The 12527-nt window shown below is 34.7% G+C and overlaps 1 protein-coding gene across 4 annotated transcripts; it reads left to right on the top strand.

Moving 5' to 3' along the window:
- The first annotated feature begins 428 nt into the window (after nucleotides 1-428).
- LOC105052830 (uncharacterized protein At5g50100, chloroplastic) lies at nucleotides 429-10738 on the top strand. 4 transcript variants are annotated; one of them, XM_010933773.3, is made up of 8 exons: nucleotides 432-651; nucleotides 2029-2159; nucleotides 2756-2863; nucleotides 5039-5095; nucleotides 6531-6596; nucleotides 7555-7615; nucleotides 8222-8268; nucleotides 10452-10738. In XM_010933773.3, the coding sequence occupies exons 1-8, from the start codon at nucleotides 537-539 to the stop codon at nucleotides 10488-10490; spliced, it is 624 nt and encodes a 207-aa protein (XP_010932075.2). In that variant the 5' UTR covers nucleotides 432-536; the 3' UTR covers nucleotides 10491-10738. The 4 variants fall into 4 exon arrangements, with proteins under 4 accessions (XP_010932076.2, XP_029122786.2, XP_073100382.1 ...); XM_010933774.3 differs by lacking the exon at nucleotides 6531-6596 and having other exon boundaries at nucleotides 429-651; XM_029266953.2 differs by lacking the exon at nucleotides 7555-7615 and having other exon boundaries at nucleotides 430-651.
- Nucleotides 10739-12527: the final 1789 nt, after the last annotated feature.

The raw sequence follows: 12527 nt of genomic DNA, 5'->3' as shown, positions 1-12527 counted from the left end.
AATTATATCTCCTCTACGATTGAGTTAAAAATAAAACAGATAATTTTTCTTTAATATTATATTATATTATATTATAATTAAAATATATAAAAATAAATTAAATAAATTATTTTTTTGATCGATAAAAAAATGATTTAATCATTATGAATAATTTTTTTTATTTTATAGATAAATATTATTTATAAAAAATAATTTATTCATCTGAAAATATGAATATATTGATCAATAAAAAATTAATTAATATTTTTATAATATTTATTTATAAAAAAAAAAAAAAAAAAGACCAAACAGAAAAAGAAATGGACTGCGAGTGAACGGCGTCAATAACGTCTCAAACCTGATCCAGAAGCTACTGGAGGTCGTTGGCTTGACACGAGTTAGTTCCCAACCCGGTGGCTGATTATATTCCACGCATCTGGGTCCTCTTAACCGTCAGAGGAATATACTCCGCTCTGCGCCCAGGCCTTACCCTCCGCTCCTGTTGTTTTACGAGAAACAAATTGCCATAGCGCTGATAGAAGAAGATAAAGAAAGAAATGGCGTGCAGAGCAATTCTTCCTCGCCTGTCTCTCCGTCCTCCAATCTCGGCTTCTTCGGCGTCCACCTCTCCGTTCACAATCTTATCATGCCGCCCTTCCCACTCCCTTCGCGGTAACGGATTACGATCCTCTGATGCTCTCCCTTTCTCTTTTTAGGTTATGCACGTATGGGTGCAAGGCTGGAACGGCTAGATTTTTTTTTTTTTCCCCTGCCTAATTGATCACACTAGCGTCGCAAAAGTTTATAGCATATAAAGCCAACTCTTTTTCTTTTTTTTCCTTATGAGCAAAATCCGGTTCATGTCTTTTGTTCCATTGTTGCGTTTTTATGTTCCCGACTCTTGGTTTGATATGACTGTGTTTCTTCTTCTGTTAATTAACTTGCTTATTGAGTAATATGATCTGACAATAGAAACTGAAAATATAAAGAAATAAAGAAAAAAACGATGGAGAGGAGATATTCCAATATGTGTTCTGGGATATGCTTGCAACTTGCAAGCATGTTGTTCATCACTTATCTTCTATAACTTTCTTTTGATTGTTGAATTGGTGGAATGAAGGGGTTCTGCGAACATGTTGTCCATACTTAACCAGAAGGAGAAGGCCAGTTACCTTTTTCAATAGAAAGAAGGCCGGTTACTTGACCAGTGGGCTCAGGTGTCGTGTGGGTGTTTGGAAGCGTTTCTGTGAGGGGAAAAATGAAACTCTAGGGAGTTGCCTGGGAAGGGATTGTTGGGGCTTTTTTCTTTTTTTTTGAAGTGTGTAATCTAGGTAGAAGATCTCAGCTACTAACAGGACATCAATGGTGCTATATACATATAAAGGTTTATGCTACTGATATTACATTATCTAATACTGTTATAATCAAGGATTAAATCGTGTATTGTCTCTGAGGGTATCTTTCTAAGATTGAGATGAATGCCGAGCAATTTGGGATTTTAGTTTCAATACCTCCTGCTTTCCTTATTCCCACTCGCCCTAAAGTGAAGAAGTAAAGTACTTGATTTGGATCTTAAAGCCTATTTTTGTGAATCATACATGAGCTCTTTATCATGCTGCTAAAGCCCAAAAGTTAACTATATCAGTTCATATGAGATGATAAATTGGTGGATCGGTTATAGATGTTTTTGTATCATTCTTCTTAGTCAACATGAATTAGGATAAAACAGTAGGAAAAATTGAAACTTTGTTTTAAACACTTCATACTTACATGTCAAAGGTAAAATGGCTTGTCATATAATGTTTATCATGCATTGTCTGATGTAGAAATTTTGATTGAAGGTTCAAATCTATGTGTTTTTGTGATATTCACATGTAATAATATCCTCTGACATTTATTTTTCAAAAGAAAAAGATGTGAAACATAATCACTGTAACAACTTGTTTCATATCCTTATATGGAAAAATAAAATTCTATAACTCCTTTTTTCTATCAAGTTATATTCCTCTGTCTTTATGGTATTTACTTTGGTCAATAAATTCCATTTAGCTTTCAGATGTCACGTTCATTCAGAAGCCAAGTTGGAAACAGTGACACAACCAGAGGAAGACACTTGTACATCTATGCCATGGAGGATTAAAATGCTATATGATGGGGATTGCCCACTTTGTATGCGTGAGGTCTGCCTTATTCAAATTCTTCTACAAAAGGACATCATCTTTTTAACATTATGCATATAGATATTGAAATCTTACTTAACCATTTCTTCTTCTGCTGTTAATAAATGCCACCACAATTATTTTTATAGCCAATAATCACTTGGCTGACTTCAGTAAAACTTGTACTAGCCTGCTATTGCAGATAATACAAATTAACATTCTTACTGTGCACATACACACGTATTGGTGAACTTGTCAACATGTCAGCCTTGTTAAAGTTGTATGCTTGACAGAAACTTTTCTTTCTACTAATCTGACCTTACAATTGCATATCAAACCACTGCTATTTCAGTGATAGAGCCACCACCTTTTGACTTACAAATAACAGGCTTATGCCCGATATTGCACTGGTAGGTGATCTCCATGAATTTCTTTGTCTATGTTCTTCTAAACAGAGAGCTTTCATACGAGAAAACAATTACTTGCAAAAAAAATCTTAATCTTCTGTGCTGACATCTTATGCTTTAACATGTATTTGTTACAATCATCTTAGGCAAAGCTGAGTCTGTCTCAGGCTTATTGGTTTGTTTTTTTCATATTTATTTTGCTTGTTGCAGGTAAACATGCTTAAGGAGAGGAATAAACTCTATGGAGCTATAAAATTTGTTGACATAAGCTCAAAGGATTACTCCCCTGAGGAGAACCAGGGCCTTGACTATAAAACTGTATGTCATACTGATATCCTGTTTTATCCTGCACTTATATATTCATATGCATAAAGATAATTGGACCAGAATATTAAAGAAAATTAAATAGAAAAGGAAAAGAAACCATGTGAGACTTCTACTGAAAATGCATGTTGATCTTAGTTAAGTAATAATTGTAATTCAATATATGTTGGATTCATTTGAAATCCTCTAGTCTATTTCCTTTTTCGATCACTAGTTGAAGTCCTTATCTCTCCGTATTTCTTTTGCCCCGCACATTGAATATTATCATCATGTTAATTTTAGTAATATGTCTTAATCTCATTTTATATTTGTTCACTATGGCTAAACTTAATGCTTAATCTTAAAATGTTCTCTAACATTAGTTCATTATCATTCAGTGAGCATATTTAATTTTGTTGTATTTACAGATGTATTTTCAGGCTAACTTTTATTTCAATAATTTCAAGTATATCAATAGGAACAACTCATTAGCAATGGTCTTTTGATATTTAACAAATATAGTGAAAGCAACACTGTCTTTTAGATTATACACATACATACCTCCCTATTAGATATGCACCAAAGGTTTGCATGCAAACCTTTTTTCTTTAAACTTTTAAGGGAAAAGATGGGGCATTTTTGCATGCTGGCATTATCTCTCTACTTGCATTTTATATTGACTTTGACTCATTTAGTGTTGTAGGTTGACTCATCCATTATGTATAGTTGAATATGTAAAAATAAGAATTGGTTGTATCATTAGATTAGATGCAACATTATTTATCTTCTTATTTATACTGTCAAGACATTATCTGAATTCACAAATTATGTGTTAGGACTGTGAACAAATACCTTTATATGGAAATCACCATGGCATATTTAGGTGATAATAAATTGGTATTAGTTAGTAACTACCTCATAGTTGCTTTTTGCCATCTTCATAACTCATTTGGGTGCAATTCCTTATGTTGGTGCATATTCTGTTTTGTATTTTCAAAGCAACTGGTTTGTGGCATCTTATTAAAATAACTCATGGACTTACATTGGGTGCATTTCTCATGTTGGTGTACATTCCATGGCTTGTTTTCAAAGCAACTGGATAGTGGCAACTTATTAAAATAACACATGGGCTTATACTGGGTGGCATTCTAATTCTATTACTCTGACAGCTGTTTTGATGAGCCATGAGCTAGGTTTGACTACTTCAATTAGTAGCCAGTAGATGATGATTTTATATGTTCTTTGTTGATCTCTTGCTATCAAATTTGAGAATGAGGCCTTTCTCTATGGTAACTGCTATTAGCTTGGGTAACAGACTACTTAGAGTTCCTCATATCACTTCCCTCATATTGGCTATGAATATATTTGGTTCTGTCTGAATGACTGATTTCAACTAAATATATCGAATTGTATATATGCTTTGACAAGATTTTCCTTGTCTAGATTTAAAGTGACAGAGCATCATTAATCTTACAGTTAGACATATCAACATTAGAAAAAAGGAAAATTTGATAGAGTGTTTGATTGGAAAGCTTTATCTAGGGTTTGTTTATTGCTACATATGCTGTACAATTAGGAATCTCTTCTTATCTTCCTTGAAAATCTAGAGAGAGATCTTCTTGTATCCTGAAAATGTTGAGGTTCTTATGGCCAAATAAGAAGTGCTGATATTTCAATTTATATTATAGATAGTTTTTTACACTAGGTGATTTTCACAAGAGAAAGTGGTGATATTTGATTTATATTATCAATGGTTATGGGTTGTCCCGATCACTGATCTATTGGCATCTGACTTTGTAATATTCACATATATATAGTGGTATTTTTGTGTTTGGTCTCTGTTGTCCAAAATCCATAATATCAGTTAATGGCATTGATCGTTTTTGGCAGTTGATACATGATTCCACTAAAAAAAAAAAAAAGATTCTGTTAGCTTGTTGATCATGAAAAGCATCTAGTAGGTTACAATCTTTAAAATGTGCAATATATTACTTAGTTCTTTTTACACTACTGAATTCCTTTTTCTTATGGTGGTTTGGGGAAAACAATATTGGTTTGCTGCAGAAGAGTCAATGCACATAGTTGTATATAAGAATATACATACAAAATTCATCTAAAATATTTCTTTTGTATTTATGTTTCATAATTCTCATTGTTTATTCTGTGACAAAGTTTATCTTGTTCTTCTAGGTGATGGGAAGAATCCATGCAATTCTTTCGGATGGAACTGTTGTAAGGGATGTTGAAGTATGGAAAAACCTTTCTGCACTTATGCCTTAATTTATCCATGAGGATTTCATATTTGTAACTGGAAAATTGTCTTGTTTTCTATGTGCAAGTTAAGCTCCTTTAAGAATATGAACATTGTTAAGTTGGTCTGATTTCCTTTAAATGAAGAAATGGAAGTGACCTTGTTAGACTATGTATATGAAATTTAATCAAACTGCTGCCTGGTTTAGTTTCTTTACATGAGAGACTTCTATACTGACAAAGTATTTTGTCCCCAAAGATAATATATATCTTTTACTACTTTTGACTAAATATTTAGTCATAGCCATTAAACTGATAACTCTACCAATTAGGTTCTCTTAAAGATGTTTTTCTCAGAAAAGGATTATCTTGAAAACAAAAGCAATTAATTTTTTTCAAAATCTGCATGTATGCTATATAGACTTGTAACAAGTGATGTACATACCTCTTTTTTTTGAATCTCAAAAATGTAACATCAAACAGAACATGACGTATGCAGATCATTCCTAATGCTCCTTTTATGAAAATATTTATTAAAAATCATAGTCTGCCATACTGACAGTATGGGGCATACTACCTTGTACACACCGACACTCAGTATACTGTCTCCTACCATACGAACCACGTACCGACACTATAATAGGATAGTGTCGGTGCATGATTCGGTATTGAGATGGTGAATCTTGTTGCAAATGGTTTTGTTCTTACAGATGATCTTTGTAAAATGCTACCAAGCCTTATTAAATAGAAGATAATTGATGATTTGTCTAAAAGAAGTGTGTTTATTTTCTACAGCTACAAGATAGAAGAATAAAAATTAAAAGAGGAGAGATTAGAAATTAAAGAAACCAAATTATGACAGGTGATGGTCAATTGAAATTCTGTACCACTTTGTTTAGATAAGAATGCTCATAACATTAAAAATATGATGGAAAGATCATCCTAGATACCACCATAAGAACAGCCAATTCTAGATCCATCTTTCATCATACTGTCAATACTCTTCCTTAAGTTGCTGCTTCTTGGAACAAATTCATTTATGGTGGTTATGTTGGCTCGAATTTTGTAGTTTATCATACAAAGTTATCAGATATGATCTCGTGCATTATCATTTATCCAAGTGATAACCTAGAAAATGAGATTGACAATCTTAATTCAACTACCAGACTGTTCAACAGTCTTTTGTACTTGTTCTCTGTAAGGTCATACAGGAGCTAATCCAAAAGATTTATTGGTTACAACCAGACTATGATACAATTATATTGAAAAAGGGAAATGTGACCTTATATGAATAAGCATGAATGCATTGAATAGGGACAGATGTTAACTGCCTCTTTCTCTCTTCTGGTGGTCATGTGCTCAAACATAAGAAAAATATGAATTATGAATCTCAAGGGACATGGTTCTTTCTGATTAGAGTATACCTTTGCAGGCATTTAGAAAATTGTATGAAGAAGTTGGTCTTGGATGGGTTTATGCCATCACAAAATATGAGCCAGTAAGTCTTTCTACATTTAGAATCAACAATCAATTTGACAGTAATTTTCTCAGTTTGCATATATGTACTTCATTTCATGAACATTTATTGCAAGTTTTCCACAAGAAAGAGGACATATAAATAATTATATATTCAAAGATTGCAAGGACGGTCAATGCCTTTCAATTTTGCATAGTCCATGCCATCCTTTATTTCCTTTGTTGATTTTGTTCTTCATCCTTGCATTGGACAACCTGGAGGAATTATACATCTAACTTCCATCTTATACACTTGACACTTGAAAGTTATGAACATTCTCTCCACCTTAATGAGGGCAGTTTAAACATCCATGGAGCCTGCAAACCCTGCATATTAAGGCCATCCAAAGTGGATTCTAAAAGTTTAAGCTTTCTGATCAACACTGAGATTTCATATTTTTAGCTTCATAGGTGATCATAGATTCAGTACTAGAGAGATTGAAATGCAACACGAGAGAATCTCTGTGAGAAGAGGTTTGTGTGATGAAGATTGCAATATTCATGATCTTCTCCTAGAAATTTCAGTTGCAATGTATTTAAATGCATAAAGAACAGATCCTGCTTAGCATGGTTTGCGGTCTCGATATCGGGCCCCATACTGGTGCCATCATGTTACTGTGCCGGTATGCCCGGTATGGGGGCCAATTATGCATACCAACACTTAGTATGCCCTCCATATCGTGTACCAGTTCAGTATTAGTATGGTCAGTATGCATCGGTACCAACTAGTACAGTAAATCTTGCTGCTTATACTAGCTCTAAACCTAGAAGATAAAGCAAATTTATCCAACATCTCCTTGAGGTCTAACTTAACAACATATCATAGCCTTTCATTAATCATATATTCTCAGTATTTAATTTTTTTCCAAAGTATGTTAGCTTTTTCCCTTTTTTTGAGAAGATTTGGTTTTTTGAGTGGAATGGCTTTGCATGTTTTACAGGTGGCTACAATAGCAAATGCTGTCTATAGTGTTTGGGCCAAGTACCGTTTGCAAATTACAGGTGTAGCCATATTTAAATTTCCACCTGTCTGATTCATGAATCCATTATTTTGCTAGTCCTATTTCTAATTTCTACTTTTGGTTATTGATTGCTTATGTCAAGTCCTAGAACATGTAATATTGGTGGCATAAACAATTTACTATATTGATATGATTTAAGGAAATAAATTCATGTGCCACATTTCCATTACATATTAAAGCCACAGTGTATTAGCCTATGAATTAATCAGTTGATCCTCAAATAGCAATTGATGTAATTTAAGTAGTCAGATTCATCCTTTATTTAAATCCAGGTGCCCCCTGGTTGGGTTCCTGTTGAACTGGGTTAACACAAACCTGACTTGTCGTTTTGTGTAAACAACGTGACTTGGATTTAGAACCCAACACATTAGGCTAACCTTGCCTCAAAACCCTAGATTTAAAAGAAAAATACATTGACATAGGATGTCACTGTTGGTAATAATGATTGGCAGAAATGGCTTCATAAAGTGAATCTTCAATTATTTGGGTAAGGCATATTGGTCACACTTATATTTTTAGATTTTCTTAGAAGTTTTCAGTGGTTTCATTAAGTAAATTTTTCACGGATGTGCTATTTTTATCATAGGTCGACCTCCATTGGAAGACATCCTGGAATCAAGACTGAAAAAAAGAGTAAGTACACCCACCTTCATGAACATAAAAAATAAAAAAGATGCCGGCAATGGCAACTTTGACAAGTATGCTTAATATATTAGAAGTTATTGTTCATGTTTTCTTCAGCCACTTCCACTTACTTCCAAAATTAAAGTACTTCCTTTTGGCATAATAGCTTGTATTGACCTTTTTCTAATAACTTTTGGTGTCAGCCATACGCACCACAGCTTGTTGTCTTTTTCATGCATAGATTGCTAATGGCAGATAAAAGAAATGGATTGACATATTCAGCACTTTGGGATTCCAAGACTAAAATGAGAAAGTAATAGATATTATGAGCTATACATTTGCTATAACTTGTTTGAAAATTGCTAGTTCAGCAATCATTGTGTCCTGACATGAAAATATCACTAGCATGGCACCAGCTTTGTACAACTAATAGTTTTTTTGTTTTGACTATTCTTGTGTTGATCTATGTTTCAGTAACATCTGAATGCAAAAATACCAAGACATCTCTAGATATTGAGCACCCTATGAATGTTAACGATTCTAGCATTTCTTAACTTATATAAGTACAACTCCAACACGTCATGATTTATCTGATTTTCCAAGCTTACTTGATTCAAAATTTTTTGACACTGCCATCATATTCCAGAGTTCCAAGCTTTCAAACTATGGTTTCTTCTGTAAGGACAATGAAACAATAAACAACTAGCTAAAAGGTTTCTAACAGAAGCTGTATTACATATTTGTTGCTCAGATTGGTAGAATGTCAAAGATGTCTTTAATGAAGCCCCAAAATATTTATTCAGACCTATTTCTTTCCTAGTAGAGGTGGCCAGACAGTGTTGAGTCGTAACAAGAATCTAGATCAAATAGAGAAAACAAAGATGAGAAGACGATTGGAGAAAGCTTCACTTATGTGGAAAATTACAGATATGAGAAGAAACCTCCAATATAAGTCCTTCAGTCTCGCCCCCTCTTAGAAGCCCCAAAGAAAGATATGATCCCAAAAACTCTAAAACTGGTGAAAACATACATGTACAAACACCTCTATCCACATAGTAAGCCGAAAATCCCATTGGCCACAGGCCCAAGGAAAGGACTTGTCCAGTACATCCTCTAAATACAAGTCATAATGTAATAAATAGGATAATCAAGCTAATGTGAAACTCCTATTGGCTAAAGGCCCAAGGAAAGGACTTGTGCCCGGGCATTCTCTAAATGCACGACATAACACAATAAATAAGCTAATATAGTGAAGCCTTAGGGACCAAATGGCTTCCTGTAGTCCTAAAGATGTCTAGATGTGAGTTGATGATCTAATGCCATCATCATTTTAGAATTTGGTAATGTGCTGAAGAGATAGAGCCACATATTTTTAGCTTAAGCATATTACATATTTCTAAGTTGACTGCTGTTATTCAAGCGAGATCCTTTATATTTCGCTGAACACTCGTCATTCATAGTTTCTTTAGGTTGTCGCATCAGCTTGACCATCTCTATCATGAGCAGGGCTTCATTGAATTGAATCTTATAATCACGGGCCGCCTGCTCATGTTCTCTGCTGGCCTGATCCAACTCTACCAATTTACAGCCCATAACCAGAGTCTGAAAATTACCTAAGACACTCCTTGTTTGGGACACAACTAGATCTAGCGGCTTAATGCTACTACAGTGTAGCTTAATGGTAATGAGATAACAGTGCAGTGAAGACTCAGAATAAGCAGCCTCCAAGTAGAGACAAAACCACGACCCTGTCCTACAGCCTTTATAAAAGGGCTCAAATACCTCCTGGGGAGCAATTTCACTGGGATCACTTAAAAATCCTCGTATATTTGTGAGACCCCATTAACATTGATGTCCCAAATCCTTCAAATTCTGCAAACCTGTATCCTTTGGATGTCTATGGAACCAATTTTCCAGTAGAAAGGATTTGCACAGAGATGAAGGGTTTGTTAAAAAATCATCAGAACTCAGATGAGTTCTGAAAATGAATTTTGTATCTGTTACTCTCTTATATCGGTGTTTGTGAACTGTTCCTTTTCAAACAATTAATTGATTTTCAAAATTACTTTAATGCTTTTAACTTTTAACCCTGCTAGTTTTAGCAACATTGATAATCTTATTATTGTGCTTCGATGAACTTGAAAGTACTAATATGTTTTCCATGCTAATATGGCTTTTTTTCTTACATCTAGGCTGAAGCATGCAGTGGCGATAAAGTCTGTAAGATGTGAGTTTCATCTTCATTGATGAGTCCATCTGGAAATATTTAAAAGGTCCTACCATGCAGCTAATGGTGCTCTCTGAGGAACAAATATTTGAAGTGGGCCAGTAGGGTTCTGTAATGAAAACTGTCATGTAATTCTGAGTATATTACTGATGTATATGCATACGCTGCAGAACAGCTGAAAGAAAGCCCCACCACCGACAGTCATGTGCATTCTTTGAAAAAAATTAAAGATAAAACTGATTGCTGTCTTCATTGCTCTTTTTGACATCTCCATATATATCCCTCCCAAAATATGTGCATAGCAAAAAAAAAAAAACCGCATAATGAGAAAGAAAAATAAAACTTTCTTACTAGCTTCTAATATCATGGGAGTAAGGGCAAGTTTTGGAGGTGCTTCCTTATGACTGTTGTTCTTTAAATCTTGTTATGAAAATGGAAAAGGATTTATGCCTTCAAATCCAGTTGGTACCCTCCCCTCCCACCCCCCCCCCCCCTCCTCTTTCCGTTGGCTTAAAAAATTTCTTGAATTCTCGACTTATGAATCATTCTCCCATGCCTTTGCTTGACCAGATAGTGGAAGCTTAGGCTTAAACATAGGATTCTATGAAAGATAGCAGTGTTATGATTTTTCAGTTGACGTATCAATAATCTATTCATACGTGGACATGCACAAAATGCACCTAGTGGAAGAGGCAACGTGTTAAATCTAGGGGAGCAAGACCACAGCCTTCAATCCCTTGTGCTAGTAATACTTTGGCAACCTACTAATTCACAAGATCTACCATAGCCCTGGATATTGCTGGGTTGGCCGCTCAGAATTCAACCATGTCCATCAGTTAAACCAATTGCTGGAAGTTACACCAATTCCTGAAAGTTCCACCATTTGGCATAGGGAGCTTAAATGTTTGGAAACAGGTGAGGTTTTTTCACTAGAGAAATGGACACGCACATCTGGCAAGGTCTTTTTCTGTGGACGGGATGGCAGGGCTAAGGCTTTTGAGGAACTGCAGGGAATTGAGGAAGCATAGGTGAAGCTCTTCAAATTATGCTTTCTTCGGAGGGAAGGGGAAAGTGAAACGGCGCTATCTAAGCTTTTTGATACTCCTAGTGATTTATTTTCCTTTTAAAAGTGGGGCCTGCCTTCAGGTTTTGACGCTAGCCACGTAAAGCCGGTCTCAAAACACTTCCCATTATATATAGTAGAAATAGGTAATAGATGATAGGTTTAACTTAGCACAGTTTTTGCTTGAGTGTTAGGAAAAGCACAATACCATCAAAATATGACACGATGGAAGGTTTATGATTCCTCTAGTCTAAGTCGATAAAGCAAAATTCACATTTGTTGAGCATAACAGGATGATGGTGCAAATTCAATCTCTGGAATCTGCTCAAAGTTCAGTAGCATGTGATAAACCAAATTCTGAGACCATATTTTCACAACCATATTTCATCTACTCTTCATATTATCCATTGAATTACGGAACTTGGCACTTTGTATTACCATTAATTTCAGAAATAGCACCGATAATTTCATCATTCGCAAAGCAGATTCAAGTATTCGACAGCATTTATAAGCATGGAGTCGTGATGCAAGATCAGTCCGTTCAAAACCTGCACAAAGTTCTGAAGCATAAAGATGATGCGGACTCCAAGATCATATCATTCTACCAAATTTCATGTACTGTGTATTATTTCTTACCAAAAAAAAATGTACTCTGTATTATTATCACAAATTGAATGAAAAATAACAATTGGCACTTTGAATACCATTATTATCAGAAATGACTTAGAAATCTCATAATGCAATATATAGCACCATCCGATAATAGGGCACACCGTCCTTGGTTGTCAGTATGCTGAACTCCCACATTGTTAACTACATTATGAGAAGGACCTGGTATTTATTGTATAAGGATGATTACATTCTTTCAGTAAACTTCAAATTTTGGCCATCCCACAACAAGGAGGTGCCTAGTGGGTTGTTAAATATGAAACCCAACAAGTCAAAACAAAATATAAGCTCAGATTGTTGTTTCAGATG

The sequence above is a fragment of the Elaeis guineensis genome, chromosome 10 (assembly GCF_000442705.2).
Source record: "Elaeis guineensis isolate ETL-2024a chromosome 10, EG11, whole genome shotgun sequence".
Classification (NCBI taxonomy): domain Eukaryota; kingdom Viridiplantae; phylum Streptophyta; class Magnoliopsida; order Arecales; family Arecaceae; genus Elaeis; species Elaeis guineensis.
The sequence above is the reverse complement of the archived record's forward strand: the minus strand, read 5'-3'. Positions and strand labels throughout refer to the sequence as shown.